This window comes from Leiobunum rupestre, chromosome 2, assembly GCF_980474605.1.
Source record: "Leiobunum rupestre chromosome 2, qqLeiRupe1.1.hap1, whole genome shotgun sequence".
NCBI lineage: Eukaryota > Metazoa > Arthropoda > Arachnida > Opiliones > Sclerosomatidae > Leiobunum > Leiobunum rupestre.
The window spans coordinates 82,136,757-82,154,079 of record NC_143385.1 but is presented as its reverse complement, the minus strand read 5'-3'; the positions used below and the strand labels follow the sequence as shown (position 1 = coordinate 82,154,079).

Below are 17,323 nucleotides of genomic sequence, written 5' to 3'. Positions count from 1 at the left end.
TAGGGTTCATGCTTTCACTTGTGAGCAAACAAAATGTCGGTCGAATGGGATTCGGTTAAATGAGAATCAACCCAATGGGACAAATGCCACCATTGTGACTATGAATAGGAAAAAGAATGGGTGACGTCGTGTGACGTAGCACTGCCATTACTCTATAGAAGAAAAACGGAAGTTAGTGAAGTGGATTTTAAAAAACAAGCGGAGTACGTCACGCGTTTCTATAGTGATTTCATTTCCATGGTGACCATTTTAATAAGGTGGGGTGGCGGACTGGTTAGCACTTTCGCCTCGCAGCAAGAGGAGCCAGGTTCGATTCCAGCTTGTGGCACTTTATGAAAACTCTAGCGTTGAGTTTATAAGTTATCTCCCCGCTGGTTTAAGGGGTTTCCCCCCGAGCTCTTCGCTTTCCCCTTCCAAAAAAATCTTGTTGAGGTTAATGGTAATAGTCAGTGTAGGGAGCTGTTGGCTCGCGTGGCATGAAGGGCTTGCCACCACCCTCTTACGTATTGTGTAACCCGGCTTTAAAAGTCGCTTGATGGCTTAGGCCTAAGGTAGTGCCAGCTAGGCTAGGCTAATACCCAAGGCCTATAGAGTGATTTCGGCGTGACGTATGTCGACGTCACCCATGTGTTTTCCTATAGATAAAAACTGCCCTAAAAATGGCGGACAAAGCTACAGAGCGATACTACTCTACAGCTGATTATTATTATTATTATAATTTTAGATTTTTTTGGTCCATCTAAACGAAGTGTCACTAAAATATTTCTATGGAAATTTTGCACGAGGCATATTTATAATTTCTATATCCTCTCATGAATTTCTCAGTTTTCTGAACGAGTTACAGAATCACCCGTGTCATCTAAACCAGGAATCCATAACGCTACTTGGAATGAGTATCTCCCCATATCCCCTGTGGTATTTTGTGGCGGAACATTGTGGGAGGGGCTAGAACGCTTATACCGCCTTAAATGAAGTCAAATTCAGTGACAAACAAAGGCTTATAAGCTCCGCCTACTATGTTCCGCCACAACGGCGGGGAATCGAAGCCGTTATTCATTCCAAGTAGCGTTATGGATTCCTGTCTAAACCCATTATAGAATAACTAAAGAAAAGAAACTCAAGGAAATAAATTCATTGAAAATTAATTTAAAAATGTTAACTTTTGTCGCAAATGTCAAGGCCTAACCCAAAATATAATTTTCAATTAAATCAAGCTTAAAATTTATTAAGAAATATATGTAGATTGCTATTGAGCTATTTTCACGTGCAAAATAATTTTTAAAGGCCATCAATAAGGAATAAGGACTTGGCAGCATGACGTAGATAATACGTCAACCCATACTTTTTCCAATTGGAAATATAAATTTACCGGCATGGCGACCATCGCCAAAGGTACGGCGTGACTTAATACGATGTACACACCAATCTCCCAATTGATATTGTATAAAAATGGGTGACATTGAATTTATCATCCGTTCGACAAACAAAAATAAAGGGTGGGCAAATTGTTATCTCAGTCGTGTTTGGTAGTTAGCAGTACAAACGCAGCGATTAACCACATTTCATCCACGGTGCGCCGAACCGAGTCTTAGCGATGATAGGCAGAAACAGCGAGCACGTGCATCGCTCTTCGGCGGGCACTCGCAGCCTCTCGTCGGCTTCCCAATCTCCGCGGAAGGTTACTCCGATTTCGATAAAAGCGCGCTAACGAAGTCAGACCATTTTACAACTGCATGGCTACATTCCCCCACTTCTACTGATGATGAGCGTAATCGTATGACACGTTTATCTTTCAGACGAGGAAAAAAAATAAAATTTTTGAAGGAAAGTTGGATCGCCGTTTTTTGCGCCAAATCAGCCACTAAAAGAAAACAACGATTATCGAACGCGTACTTTCCATCAAAGCGCGCTTTTTCCGTCTTCACATTCTCGAAAGAGAGAATGTCGTTACCTCCGAACCTTTACCTGTTGGTGTGAGAGCATTCAGGAATTTTGGAGACGATATTCAATCTAGACAAAAATTTCGCAGTTGTGTTAAAACTAGTTTATAAAAAAAACATTTATTTTCTTAATAATTTCGTCAATAAGAGGACTTAATTGGCAGTTCGTTATTTAATTGCGCCAGGAAATGATTGGGCAACAAATGGGTGAGTAACGATTTAAATTTCCTTAAAGGGTCAAATCATTTCGGCGAAAATCGAGTAGCTCCTCCCACTTCCGTACCACGTGATAGGAGATACGACCAATCGTATTCCGCGATTTTTCTAGCCCTATTTCCGGACTCACGCAAAAAACTAACCAGGGGTTATTGGAGTATAAATAGTTGTTCCGTTTCATATAAAAAGGTTAAAAGTTCGACGCGCTTCTTGATATTTTAGCGAAAAGAATCCCTTGAATCAGTTTTTCACAATTTATAGTCCGGTGTACCTAGTAACAAAGACCACACCATATCATGGTGCCCTACGCTAGCGTCCACAAGCCCGGATAGGTGACAAATCCAGCATGGGTAGTAGTACCCTACTACTGATGGTCGCACCTACGACGCCAGTCACTCAACCCAGCAGAAGGTGCAACAATGGGACGACCAGCAGTGGGATTAAGAGTGGATGCTATTGCAACTCCAGCCGACACCCTACCTACGTAGGTAGAGAGCCACACCCTTCAGAAAGAGCTCCTAAAGGGGAACGACGGGCACACAGCGGTCCACATAACCCGGCACAGCTGGCACCGGAGATCCCGGTGTGCTCCAAAAGGCCGGGAAACAGGACCGCCGTACCCTCATTCGGAGGCCCGCCGCCCCACAGCAGGCTACCCAATCCTCCGAGGCGGCCAGTTGGCCTGAACCCTCACCGCTAGCCTGAGCCGAAGCTCAGTTTCCAGCCCAAACCTGACAGAAGTCGGAGGTGGAGATAGGACCCTTATGGGTTACAAAAGCCGGACCCCGACTCCCCGGTAAAACCACCAGTTATTGCACACTCTAACCCATTAAATCCCTTGAATCAAGAAGCGCAAGGTCAATTCCAAAATTTCAACAAGTCTTAAATAGAAGTGGAATTGGCATAATGACGTCACCTTTGGCTATGGCCGCCATACTGGTATTATTATTTCTTCAATTGGAAAAATCATATGTGACGTATTATCTACGTCACGCTGTTTATTAAATTTAGAAAGTTTTACCAAATCGTATTACGTAAGCAACATAGATTAACTATGTTAAAATACACCGCGACCTCTTGCAGGCCAATGAAGACCTGTTCCAATTAACACGTGACACCGAGAGTGCGTCGCGTGCCGTTATTAAATAGAAGCAGGAAATCGCCTAGTGTTTGTAGCGCCATCTACAGCATAGTAGTAATTAAGGCGGCTGCACACACGAGACGCGAAATTAGAAAAAAAAACTAGTTTCGCTGGATATGGGCGTTTCGATGGACAATTCACATTTGAGTTTTAAACTAGTGAAGCTAGCAAGATTGATTTTTAAAACACCCGAGTTTAAAATATGCTTTGTGTTATAGACTTATAGTTGAACACAAATTCTGTTTTTAAATTCGGTTCATGCGACGTTTAGTTGGGCCTAAGACAAGGCTAAATACGAGTGTAAATTTCACAACGTCTGAAAGATTGTAGTTAGTTTCCGCGTCCGTAAAAGGGCTGGGTCATATATTACCTATGGGACTTGCGAGATGTCGAACACAAGTTGCGAAAAATCCACATATCGAAAACCATTCGCGATCGACCCGACTGTAGGTGGCGCTGCAGAGCCACGCTTCTGCTATTTTCAAATTAGAAAAAATGCCTAAATCTTTGCGTTGTAATTGCTCCGTGTTACCATGGAGGAAATTTTAAAAAAATGTAAATTTTAACCTTTATAGCGTCTATCTCATCAATCTCTCCGAGACGCTAATAGGGTCTGTTAATACGCGAGCTATCTAGCAACCACCAATTTTACCGATTTCCTCCGCAACCCGCAACAAACCACTTAGCAGCGCCGAAAATTAACTAAAACTAGGAGCGCCCAATACTCGGAACTTTTTGGACAGGGAGACGGGAATATAGTAATAATATGAGTTATTGTACAGGAAGTAAAAAGTGTAAGTACTTATTGAACCCTCTGCCTTGAAGATTTATTCCCTTCGTTATCACCATTTTCAAGGTCAAAATAGCCTTTTTATAGTAATTATTTTTATTAAAATATTTTTATATATTTCCGAGATTAAAATTTTTAAGGTCGCTCATTTGGGCACGCAGGTTTTAAGCACTCGTTAACAGATTAGAGGATAGTTAAGTAACCTCTTTATCATCTCGAAAATAAACACGCTCACCCAATTAGAACGTGCATTTCGTCAACTATATTTTTATTTGCCTTAGTTGTCTCTACCGCATAAAGATGGCGCCAAAGTCGTTTGCTGTAAGCGCCTTCCAGACATCGGTGAAACTAAACTCTGCACCCGTTCGCAAATCCGGCATGCTTTATTTCTAGTATCTTTCACTAACGCTAATAGAAGCCTGTTTTTAGTTAGCCTATATCTTGCCAGATGGCGACATCAATCTGAAACGTAGAAATTAAAATATTCCCTGAGTTGCACTTTTTTAATAGTTCTTAGATTCTTACATAAAAAAATATTGTTATAGAAGTCTTTTTGAATCAAACGTTTAAATAAGCGCCATCTAGTATGACTAAAAACATTAAAATTGAAGTTCTAAGGGCTTCGCTCTAAATGTTTGTTTACCCTGTAAGAAATTTTCGAATCGGTCTACAGTATTTAAAATAAAATGTTTGATATTGAGGTTTTCACTATGACGGATTCTTGATAAGAGGTGGCGCCACCATGACCATGGAGGAGAGAAGTTGCAGGTTGCCTCCTTTTATCAATCCGAGTGTGGTACTAGTATCCAACTATGAGCTAAAAGTTTAATTCCTTATCAAATTTTGTGATTAACGGATTGATAGTTTGACGCCTTTTCCAACGACTTTCAAAATCAATATTTCACCTACCGAAAGGTAATGTTACGCCAATTTCGGAAATGGTTTCGCAAGGTAGAAACACATTATGTATCAGCAAAAGTGACATAATTACCAAAAGTGTGTCAATCGGACCTATTTCATAATGAATGTTACGAGCGAAATACAACTTGGGAGGGGAGAAGGGAAAGTATGAATTGGGGAGGGAAGGAAGTTAAAACCAACAATTAACGCCTCCTAGTGAGGAACGGAGGAACTAAGTAGCACTGGTCAAAGTTTTTGTATATTTTGATTTTTCGTCGTTCTGCGGAGATGCAATCGCCATCTACCTACGATATAATACCATAGACTAAAAAATATGCAGAAAGGCGACAATAAATAGTCTTTTATGTGGTCGATCTTCAGTCGAGCATTCATTAAACCTTTAGAATACGAAAGTACAGGGATTGTCACACTTTTGGGAATTATGTCAGTTTTGGTATCAGAAATAAATAAACTATAGTTATCCCAGGAAGGTTTTATAACATTGGAAGGCGGGACTGTTATTTAATTTCAAATATCTTCACACACAGTCAAATCTGCGATCCGCTATAGTACGATAGAAGTTATTCCCCAAGTGTACGCAGTGGGCTGTTTATCAGAATAATCAGCTTCCATTGAGCTAGTAGGAAACGACACACCCGACCGAATTTTGCAAATTTTTCACTAGTTAATTTGACTAGTGAAAAATTTAACCTAAATATTCATAAATAATGGCGAATATGGCGTTATCATAAATTCATCATTCATCATTTTACTTTAAAAAAATCCCAATATTCTTGTAGAGCTTGTAGAAAATAAAGAGTCCCGAGTCCCCTGCACCTCATACAAGTTCTGATTCAGAATCTCGATCACAAAATAATGCGTCATTTGACTAAGTCGTGAAAAAATTGTGATCGGCCAAAGTTATCTAACTCAAGTGATAATAAACTCCTATTGGGGGGGGGGGGGGCTGAAAAGATGGTAGTCACGTGAGTTTGAGGAGAACTGCAGCGCCATCTATCCTAAGAAATACGAATGTCGGTTTAAATTTTGATCGATTCATCTAAATTATCTAATTATTATTATTAAAAACATTTTGTAATAGAAAGGTGTAAGTTAATTAGCTGTCTGCAGTATCTGGATGGAATAATTTCTTTCTTTAACGTCGACGGCCAACTATGAACACGAGTTGGCTGTGATATGGTAGTCACGTGATTTTGTTTTACCATTTTAACAAGTTGGTTAAGACCAAATTTACTTTATAGTTTCGCCAATTGTGACGGGTAAAGCAAAATGTTGACTGTCCTTGTTTTTGTACCCCCATTTTTACCCCCATTAGTCAGTGACTACTAAAATAAATTATGATATTGAGGCTCACTAGTCAGGCTGACTATTACAAAATATCCTTATGTCCAACCCTGGTAGCGCCTATGATCTAGCGTCTGCTACAGACCAATTAAAAAGTCATAAGAACGTTTTTTCTTGAATAAACTTATCAAAATATCAGCAAACGATTCAAAAAATATATTGAAATGCAACAATCATTATTTAATAAGAAGCTACTATTTCGTTACAAGTCGTCTGAAACGTGGACGATTTTAAACCGAAAACACGAAACTGCGCGAGACAGGAAATTCGTCTCCATATAAATTCAAATTTCGCAAGGTGGGATGACATTTTTACCCACCTTTTAATAAAGGCGTATACCAAGGTTGGTAAAATTTGGACTAGAAAAGGTTGCCTCGAAAAGGGGGCTTTGATTTACCCGTCGTCTGATTCTAGGTCTGTTACTCAGCCTTCTACTGTAGTACATGACGTCACTGGTTCGGAAAATGCTAGGCTTCTCAAAGTTACAAGTGACGTCACCTGGTTCGGCCAATAGCATTTATTTTCGTACATGAGACCCCCTTGGGCGTATACACTCTTTTTCGCGGTCTTTTCGACCCCTCTTTTTGGACTCCCGCTAGTCGGCCATTACCTGGAACCACCGGTGGGGGGTCTAGGCTCGGGTCTTTGGTCCCAGGATATGGAGAATGGGGGTTAAGGGGGGTAAACTCAACATGGACGCGCGCAGCAAAATTAAAAAAAAAAAGAGTCTATAGTCTTTTCCAAAATAAAAACTTCCGCGGGCGAAGTGGGAGTCGTTTGCAAAATATAAGCGATCTAAAAGCTAGATTAAAATGCAAGTATCATTATTTATAAAGTCAAATGTACTAATAGCGATGAGGAAAAACTAATAGCGTCTGCTTTAGCTCTACCTTGGATAAATAAACGCATAGGGATATTTCAGTTGAGCAATAGTTTTAAAAACTTGTGCTAATTCTATTATAGGGGCGAGAAAATGCATAGCTATAACTGCGCAAGCGCGAACAACGGGGCACAGAATAGATTTATGTAGAAATAAAGTGTGAACCGTTTTTCGCGCATGGCATGCGCAGACGTTGTTACGCCCATCTTTTCCGATAGAGGGCCATAAGCACACGATTTTCTACCAGGGGAATTTATACCAAAGGGGGCATAGCAGCACCGTAACCAGGATTTGATTTCAGGGGGGGCACGCAATGGAAACAGAAAAAAAAAATTGTACATACAACCATACGGTTCAGGGTGGGCACGGCCCGACCGCTCCCCCCCCCCCCCCCCTGGTTACGGCCCTGGGGCGTAGCGATAGTTTTCGGTTGCGAATAGAATCTCCTAATCCTACCTAGTGTAATTTTAATATTTTACATGGTTAGTAAGAGTAATACAACAAGGATCCTACATATAGGATCCTTGAATACAAGCCGTAGACTTTGTTGCCGTGATGCGGTTTAATTTTTATTGGCTTAAATGGATACTTTCCTCGTAAGATGTATATTATAAAATAAACTTGTGGTTTTCCATAATCATTTCAGCCAATCAGGAAACAAGGATTTGTCATTGACTCTATCCACGAAACCGGCAAATAAAATTACTTGTAAGTCGCTAGATGACTTGGGCCTAAGGTGGTGCCTTTGGTATTAGCCTAGCTGATTATTATTATAATAATAAAATACCTGTATTTCTACATTTCCTTTTTTTAATTACGTATAAAAGTGTTTACTGTGAATATTATTATTACATTCGTCGCTTGGAATTTTAGCGTCATAACAACGTCAATGAAAAGCTTTCTAACCAAGGCCATGCTAGAAATGAATAAATTCGTGATTATATCTTCTAAATATCGGGTTGAAAATTATTCAAACATACAGCGAAAAGTTGGTCAAAATGAAGCCAAGAATACAATTATTTCAATTTAGGGAGGATGACTAATTGACTATCTGTTGAGACGAATTTTAGCGTTGCTCTCAATCCCCTGGTAATAAACTCCTTATAAACCTAAAAGTAATGAGTCATAATCGTCCCGGTGTCTCATTGGTTCCCTCAAATTGACGTCTTCCAACGTGATTGAAGCTCGCGCAGATGAGGTTTTTCATTCGCCCTCACACCGGGAGGGAATTCAACCATGATACCCAAGTCTCAACGTAGTAATTCTCCCGAAGGATAAATACATTTTTGGTATAAATAAATACATTTTTTGGTATAAATAAATACATTTTCGGTATAAATAAATAAATTTTTGGTATAAATAAATACATTTTTGGTATAAATAATTACATTTTTGGTATAAATAAATACATTTTTGGTATAAATAATTAAATTTTTGGTATACATAATTAAATTTTTGGTATAAATAAATACATTTTTTGGTATAAATAATTACATTTTTGGTATAAATAAATACATTTTTGGTATAAATAATAAAATTTTTGGTATACATAATTAAATTTTTGGTATAAATAAATACATTTTCGGTATAAATAAATAAATTTTTGGTATAAATAAATACATTTTTGGTATAAATAATTACATTTTTGGTATAAATAATTAAATTTTTGGTATACATAATTAAATTTTTGGTATAAATAAATACATTTTCGGTATAAATAAATAAATTTTTGGTATAAATAAATACATTTTTGGTATAAATAATTACATTTTTGGTATAAATAATTACATTTTTGGTATAAATAAATATTATAATAGGAGCTTAAATAAAACATCCTCCCAGAAAATCACCAAGAAAAATTTCCATTTTTTTAACAAGCACTATACAAACAGTGACTTAAATATTACTTATTAGAAATTTAATTGAAGATGTTTTATTGAAGCGTCTATTCCGATAATTCGTGATGAAATCAAACTGGGGGGGGGATTATACTTGCCATTAACGGTAGGACGTTTTGAATAATTGGGCGCTTTATTGGGAGCGTCCAGTGGTGTAGTCGGGCCAGGGCCTCACCCCGCCTTGGTTTTTCCATTTTCCCAGGGCGCGCCCTGCCTGTCTTTTTATTTCAACTTGCCAGGGCGCGCCTTGCTTCTATTTCGCAAATCATTTTTCTTGAATAAAGGGTGCGTGAATTTCGATCACGCTAAAAATCGAAGTTGGCCGTACATTTATAGCGGCTGGGACAGCCAACTTCGATTACGCGTGAAATCGAAGTTGGCCGTACATTTATAGCAGCTGGGATAGCCAACTTCGATTACGCGTGAAATCGAAGTTGGACGTACATTTATAGCGGCCGGTACAGCCAACTTCGATTACGCGTGAAATCGAAGTTGGCCGTACATTTATAGCGGCTGGGATAGCCAACTTCGATTACGCGTGAAATCGAAGTTGGACGTACATTTATAGCGGCCGGTACAGCCAACTTCGATTACGCCTGAAATCGAAGTTTGACGTACATTTATAGCGGCAGGGACAGCGAACTTCGATTACGCGCGAAATCGAAGTTGGCCGTACCCAGGTAACGCCCCGGTTCTTTTTTTTTTAGGACTACACCACTGGGAGCGTCATCACAAAGCGCAATCTGCCCACTGACCCCCTTATCAGATGGTCCACCATTGGGGGAAATTACCCAAAGCCATTCTTATTGTTATTAAATAGTGGTGACAAAAATATCTTTTAACGACTAAATAATTGAGGAAACATAAAAGCGTATCGCATTGATTTGTGTTGGAAAAAGCGTCGTCAAAGCATGAAAAGCATGGATGTAGAAAGTAATGGATATTGCACTCCGAGAAAAACGTGTAAACCGAATACGCGATGCTCGCTTGCGCCATCTAGTAACGATGTTTGTCGTTAGAACGAAAGTGAGGCGCTACGTCACATCCTTTTTTGGGGGGAAATTAAGCGCCGGGTATTTCGTGCATGCTCGCAAGCAGTTCTTATTTCTTACCATGACAACTAGTTGATTTTTGACGTCTTAATTACTTAAATTCTGTTTAATAAATCAATTTCTGCGAGTGAAATAACACGAATTACACGACTAACTTTCTAAAAAAACCGTTGAAAACGATGCCGACGACAATTTCAAAAACAGGGAATTCGTTTCGCCAAAAAACGCCTCACTTTCGCCGTGAATAGTAGACGACAATTTTCGAGATCACGATCTACTGAAAATGCCTTACAGAAGGTACGTGTGCAATATCCATTACTTACTACATCCATGGTCAAAGGCAGCGAGTCAACTTAAAGCAAGTGGGGGTTCCATTGTAGTACCTGGATGAGACGATAGATGTCGCTTTCGGCAGCTCCTCGCTATAGCGGGTGGGGTGCATTTGGCCGACTCCGCATTTGGCCGACTCCTCATTTGACCGACTTTTCATTTGGCCGACTGCTCATATGTCCGAATGCCCATTTGGCCGACAGCTCATTTGGTCGACTTTTCGGTCGGCCAAATGAGCAGACCATATGGCCGACTACTCATTAGGCCGACTACTCATTTGGCCGACTACTCTTTTAGCTGAAATTCTGGTCGGCCAAATGAGCAGCCCGTTTGACCGACTGCTCATTTGTCCGACTACTCATTTGACCGACTGCTCGTTTGGCCGACTGCTCGTTTGGCCGACTACTCATTTGACCGACTGCTCATTTGGCCGACTGCTCATTTGGCCGACTGCTCATTTGAACGACTGCTCATTTGAACGACTGCTCATTTGAACGACTGCTCATTTGACCGACTGCTCATTTCACTGACTCTTATACTATAGCCTGTCCTTATCTATGTCTTTAGTGTTAGGTTGACTTATAGAACGGGCAATGTATTCTAAGTATTGGCGCCTGACGGCGCCGCGCACTCGCTTCGCTCGAGCGCTGGGGGGCCGGACCGGCGCCCCCCCAGCCCCGTTCTTTATAACCAAGCTGGGCCTTCTAAAACTCGACCTAGAGGACAGTACCTAGCCAAACGCACCTAGTATCGTCTAAATGACATATGAGCAGTCGGCGAAATGAGTAGTCGGCCAAATGAGTAGTCGGCCAAATGAGTAGTCGGCCAAATGAGTAGTCGGCCAAACGAGTAGTCGGCCAAACGAGTAGTCGGCGAAACGAGCAGTCGGCCAAACGAGCAGTCGGCCAAACGAGCAGTCGGCTAAATGAGTAGTCGGAAAAATGAGCAGTCGGTCTAATGCACTGTCCATTTGGCCGACTGCCCATTTGGCCGAATTCTCAGTCGGCCAAATGGACAGTCGGACAAATGTTCAGTCGGTCAAATGGACAGTCGGCGTAACGTGTATTTTGTGGTCGGCCAAATGAGAAGTCGGCCAAACGAAACTCTCCCGCTATAGCTAGGTACTTCAATAAAATATCCCCTCATTTTTCTTCGTAGCGAAAATAGGATCGTTGAATGAAATATTTCCGGTTGCTCGTTTACTAAAAAAGCCAAATAGAATTCATACTCTAGTCAAATTAAGTCAACTAGATTCAACGTTTACTTTATTAACGCCATTTTTTCGTTTATATATATAAAAAAAACGTTACGATAGTTTCGGCCTAATAATTTTTCGCGTCGATGCAAAATATCTCCGTAAGCCTAGTAAATTTTTTTCGAGCCAACTCTCTCACCATCGCATCGTTTTTTCCCTTTTGAAAACCGTCCCTTGCAAGGACCACATAAAGACTAGTTTGCACGTCCAGGCTCTCTGTAGGGAATCGCTGAATGAGGTTTATTGAAGCGTATATTCGAGTCCTAATTGAATTTAAAGCAACTGTCGGCTCTATCATTGCCCCCTGTATTATGAAAAGGCCCCTGTTATTAGAGATGGCCATGAACAGACTTGAAAATAGCGGCAGTCCACGCGTCAAAAACCCCTGAAAAAAATCACTGGACTCCTAAAAAAATGTCTTTAGAAGGGGGTAAAGAGTCGACGGGACTCCCTGTAAAAAGAGGAAAAATTTGGAGAATTAAATAAAAAGTAGAATTACTTTTCTCTTTGAGATATCTGTATAGTGTATACTGACCGCCACTATTTCAGCTCTCTGAATATTAGTCGGACTCCCCATGGAGCTAGAGCTCCCCTGAGTCCCTGACCCTTATCTGTGAGGCCTATAGAAATTGACAATGACCAATGAAAAATTTGGAAAACTTCGGCCTACCACGGAAAAACCTCTTTTAACTTAAACAGGTGTGGCCCGTGCCATTGAATACCAAAATTTAGTTTTATTAAAATTAATAAAGGTAGAATTTTTTTTTAAGTCCGATGGGTTTGAAATGAAGACTTCAATAGTTAAATTAGTTGTCAAAATATTTACGAGCATTTTAATTTACCCGATCACGAATATATATAAAAATATGTAAACTTTGATGTTGAGAATATATAATGAAATAATGCTGCCGTTCGATTTCTGACTGTCATTACAATAAAAATTTTATAGGCTTAGCCTGGTTAGGTGACATTTATTTTCGAATATAAAATTGAGAAATAAAGAGAAACTAAAGAACATATAAATTTAAACGAGGGGGCGAAAAAAGGGGGAAGAGTCCTGGACTCGTCGAAAAAATGGATCGGCGGAGGGGTCCGGGTCCAGTGGACTCTCTTAAAAATATACACTATTTACAAGTCTGGCCATGAATCTATCCGAATCTTCGAAAAAAATGACTTTCATGGAGAGCGTGGAGCCATCTATTAATGGGAACGGGAGCTAAAATTTAAAATAGCGAAACAATAACGTCGTCAGAGAGCCATTATTCGCTAACGAAAACTCCGGCAGCGCCCCCTATCCACATTGCGCGTAACTGTATAGTGGTGATCAGCATTCAGAAAATAGTAGTGTGCTACTGATGAGATGGTATTATATACGTTTAAACAGCGAATTAGTGTTTTCTTGGTAAGTAGGATTGAATGTCAAGTTTAAAGACATAATGTTTGGTTCTAATTATATACTGTCATTAAGATTTGAAGTCCTTTTGGATTTACTTAAAACATTGTTAGAGTAGGCCTTGGAGCAATATTGTTCAAATAAAAGATGACATCTCAAAAAGGTATGCTAACATTTAATTGGTATTCTATTATATTATCCTATTTTAACCTTTATTTATTCCATAATAGTGAATCTCACCATGGTTGAAATTTGTAAATACATTGGGGAAAAGCCAAGAGCCTTAGAAGAAGGAGAACGGATGTTTAGAGAAAGCCCAAAAGGATCAAAATGGGAACAAACTGGAGAAAAAGGGACCGCACAACTTCTCCCACCTCTAGCGTTAATGTGAACCGCCATATTTCTTGGATTTGTTTTGATTTTGATCACCACTATACGCTGGAAAACCAAGCTGCAGGGGTAGCGACGGCAGCGCCACCTATACCCGTTTCGCTAGCGAATAGAGTATTATATTTAGACCCCTTTTACTCTACTTACGACGTTAGTGAACTTTAAACTAAATTATATATCCCATATAAAATATATTGTAAACAATTACTATAATTAAAGTTATTGACCAATTTACAAACGAGCCAATCAACGCGAAGCATAGTTTTATGTTCCGCCTTTTGGGTCCAAATGTAGCTTCAGCATCTGGTTTTGATTTCAAAGTTAGCGACATCTGTTGAAAAAAGAGCTACTTCACCTAGAGCCGACACTTGCTTTAAATGTTTTGTATGTTGAAAATTTTTGGATGTCATTTCTTATAATTAACACAAAAATAGGATAGAGTTTAGTATATTTTATTATTATTTGATTTCAAACTAAAAATTAAGCACACATCACTAAATTATTAAAAGTGATCTACATCTGGAGTTAATTGTTTTGGCTTCATTAAATGAAATTAAATATATATCCTAGAAATTCAACTTCATTAAATGAAATTAAATATATATCCTAGAAATTCAACTTCATTATGATCAAATGAAATTCAATTTAATTTATATCAATGAAATTCAATTTAATTTATATCAATGAAATTCAATTTAATTTATATCAATGAAATTCAATTTAATTTATATCAATGAAATTCAATTTAATTTATATCAATGAAATTCAATTTAATTTATATCAATGAAATTCAATTTAATGTATATCAATGAAATTCAATTTAATTTATATCAATGAAATTCAATTTAATTTATATCAATGAAATTCAATTTAATTTATATCAGTGAAATTCAATTTAATTTATATCAGTGAAATTCAATTTAATTTATATCAATGAAATTCGATTTAATTTATTTCAATCCATTTAATCGCGATCAAATGGAATTTCATTGATATAAATTAAATTGAATTTCATTGATTTTAATGCGTTTTGGCATTATCACATCTCTAGACCAAATTTAGAATGAGCGCTCTAAAATTAGTATGAGGAGCATTTAAACTCAAAAAGTCAGATTTGGTCTATAATGCTTTTCTGAAACATAGGCCAGACTAACAAGGTGTAAGTTGAAATAAAAACATTCTTGGCATGAAGTGGAAGAAGAAATTTCGCATAATTGACTAATATTCTTAATTAAATTTTAATTATTGTTATTTTAATTCCCACTCGTTATATTTTTGTAACAAAAGAAAATTTTTGTAATAAAATTATTTCATTCAATTTAGTATCCACCTTCACAGGCAGGCCCGGGCGTACTAACCATTAGGCAGAGTAGGCACGTGCCTAGGGCGCCATTTTTCTAGGGGTGCCAAAACTTTGATAAAGCCCCATGTACGGTCCAAGTAGTTATCTGACTAACCTGTTAGAAAATGCCAATAGGCTTCGTGCGTAATTTAAATTTGTGTCATAAGTATCGCCGCCTACCAACCGAGTGAGTTTTAAATTAAATATATGAAAGCTGTCTGCTCGTTCAAAATTCTCTCTGCATAACAGCTGAAAGTTCAACCGGAAAACCTAGAAATTCAAAAGGTGTCTGCTATTTCTTCACATATTTAGTTTACGGATATTAAGGCAGATGGCGCTATATTTCCTAAACACGAAGCCTGTAGGCGCCAAATGTTTTTGTGCCTAGAGGCGCCGAAAGGGTTAACGAAAATCACCCGCGATAATCATTCCAAGTAGAGGTATGGATTCCGGAGTCAAAACATACACAATAAAAGTGGTATTTTTTAAAATACTCTCGCGCAATTTTGCACGTGGTGTCCTAAATTAGAAAAATATCTTTAATAGTGCAATAAAACTAACACAAACACGTGACCTCCCGTATTAATTTTTCTAAACACAACCAGCATTGTGAATTCTCCTCCGCTACTTTTACAATATACCCACCAATTAATGCAATGGTGCAGTTTTTAATTGAAGTGGTGCAATTATCTGAGAAGGAAAATATTAATTAATATTCATATTAATAATAAACAACTTGAATTATACAGGATTTGTAAAAAAAAATTATATCTGAAATCCCTGACTTTACCAGGTGATCCCTGATCTTGATTGATTATATTCAGTCATTTTTAACTTTATTAGATTCCATCCAGGTTTTCCAAGATATCTAGGTTCTGTAATATAACACTTTTTTACCAGTTCGAGTAAATTTTTCCATTCTTGAAAGTATCGCTAGTAGACCAGATGTTAAGTTTTTCCTGTGATCTTCAGCTATTCCTTTTACCAGGAGACTGCTTTTACCAAAAGTAAATAGGGGGAGAAAGTCTGGCACTTGGGTCCAACTGCACGACGTCTTATTTGAGGGGTAAAATATTTGGGCTTCGGAAATGACTTCCCCCTCGCCTCTTTACAGGGACACAATGGTATCCGTTGTACTCCGCCACGATGAAAAATAGTTCTCAATAAAATACGTGAATATTAAACTTTTGCTTTCGATAATTTGGTTAATTTAGTTCCTAAATAAAGTAGATATGTGATAGAAACTTAAATGCGACATTTGAAAAATAATAACACGACTTTTGAAAAGAATTTAACCGTAACTAGAATAACGCTCACTTAAATCGTGGAGAGCGTGGTGCCATCTAAGAGCAGAGATCGGGACTAATTGGTAAATCTACGATGTTAAGGCCCAACAATTTGCAAGTTTAACTGAAATAATAGCTATAGCTACGAGCTTTTTTTGTTTATTTTACAATTGATATAGTAATTATTAATTAAAATCAACCGTTATCGAAGGAAATAATGGTCAGCATTTGACAGATAGACGATTTGAAATCGCGAGGCGGTGACATGGTTGCCAGGGAATAAAATTCAATAATTTCATCTTGAGCGCGGAGCGGAATACCACAAATGCACTACTTCGCGCGTAGTGTGCTATCCTTATTGGTTAGAAATATCACGTGATCACTAGCTCTTTAAAAAGGGTATCAAGCATGGTGGAAGGTAAAATCTGAAGGCAGTGATAGACTTTCTCCCCCTATTTACTTTTGGTTTTACAAATAAATCTCGTTCTTCAGGTGAAATTGAAGTTTTTCTTCTTGGTATTTTCCCAGTTGAAATTGTAGAGCTTTCTATTTCTACCCCAAAAAAAACTATCTATTATCTAAAAAACTAAAACAAAATAAACCTCCAATTTGCTTACTGTACATTTCTGGTTTGTTGCTTCTGCTGCAATTGGAAGAATTCGATGCTTTCAAAACTCCTATCTTTAAGGCATGTTCGATACTGAGCGTACAATATCGAACATCCATTACGTCATTGTATTCTCCAGACCCTCTTATATGACTATAGGCTTGTGCAACTGCATCACTTGAGAGTTTCCTTGTGAAAACATAGTGAAATCCACTTTCCAACAAATATTTAACCAGTTCTACTGTTGATCGTGTAGTTATTTGAATGGCTTCGTAAGTTTCATCAGTTAATCTTTCTGTTTTAATAGAAGCATTGGTTTGTATCATGTCAGTGAATGGAAGGAACTCGTAGAGAAGCCAATCCAACCTTTCATCATCTATGTTCTCAAATGGAAGTTTATTTCCGTTTCTTGTATAAATTCCATGTGTTCTGTTACAAACATCGTGCATTTCCATGAAGAATGCCGTTGCTTCTAAATCTTCCCTTTCTTTAGGGTCTATCATGTTAATGTGGTTTTCAAGGCAGCCTGTTACAGGTT

At 38.3% G+C, this 17,323-nt stretch overlaps 1 protein-coding gene and 1 long non-coding RNA gene across 3 annotated transcripts in view; both read left to right on the top strand.

Annotated features, from left to right (window-relative positions):
* Window positions 1–1,862: 1,862 nt before the first annotated feature.
* Window positions 1,863–17,323, top strand: part of ACC (acetyl-CoA carboxylase) — a 98,482-nt gene continuing 83,021 nt past the window's right edge. For both annotated transcript variants that reach the window (XM_090166491.1, XM_090166490.1), the window contains exon 1: window positions 1,863–2,147. In XM_090166491.1, coding sequence (XP_090022617.1) covers window positions 2,129–2,147 — 19 coding nt within the window. In that variant the 5' untranslated portion in view covers window positions 1,863–2,128. The remainder of the gene's footprint in view (window positions 2,148–17,323) is intronic.
* Window positions 13,034–13,502, top strand: LOC149959535 (uncharacterized). The gene is made up of 3 exons (XR_016478394.1): window positions 13,034–13,169; window positions 13,236–13,323; window positions 13,391–13,502. It is a non-coding gene; the product is annotated as an uncharacterized LOC149959535 (long non-coding RNA).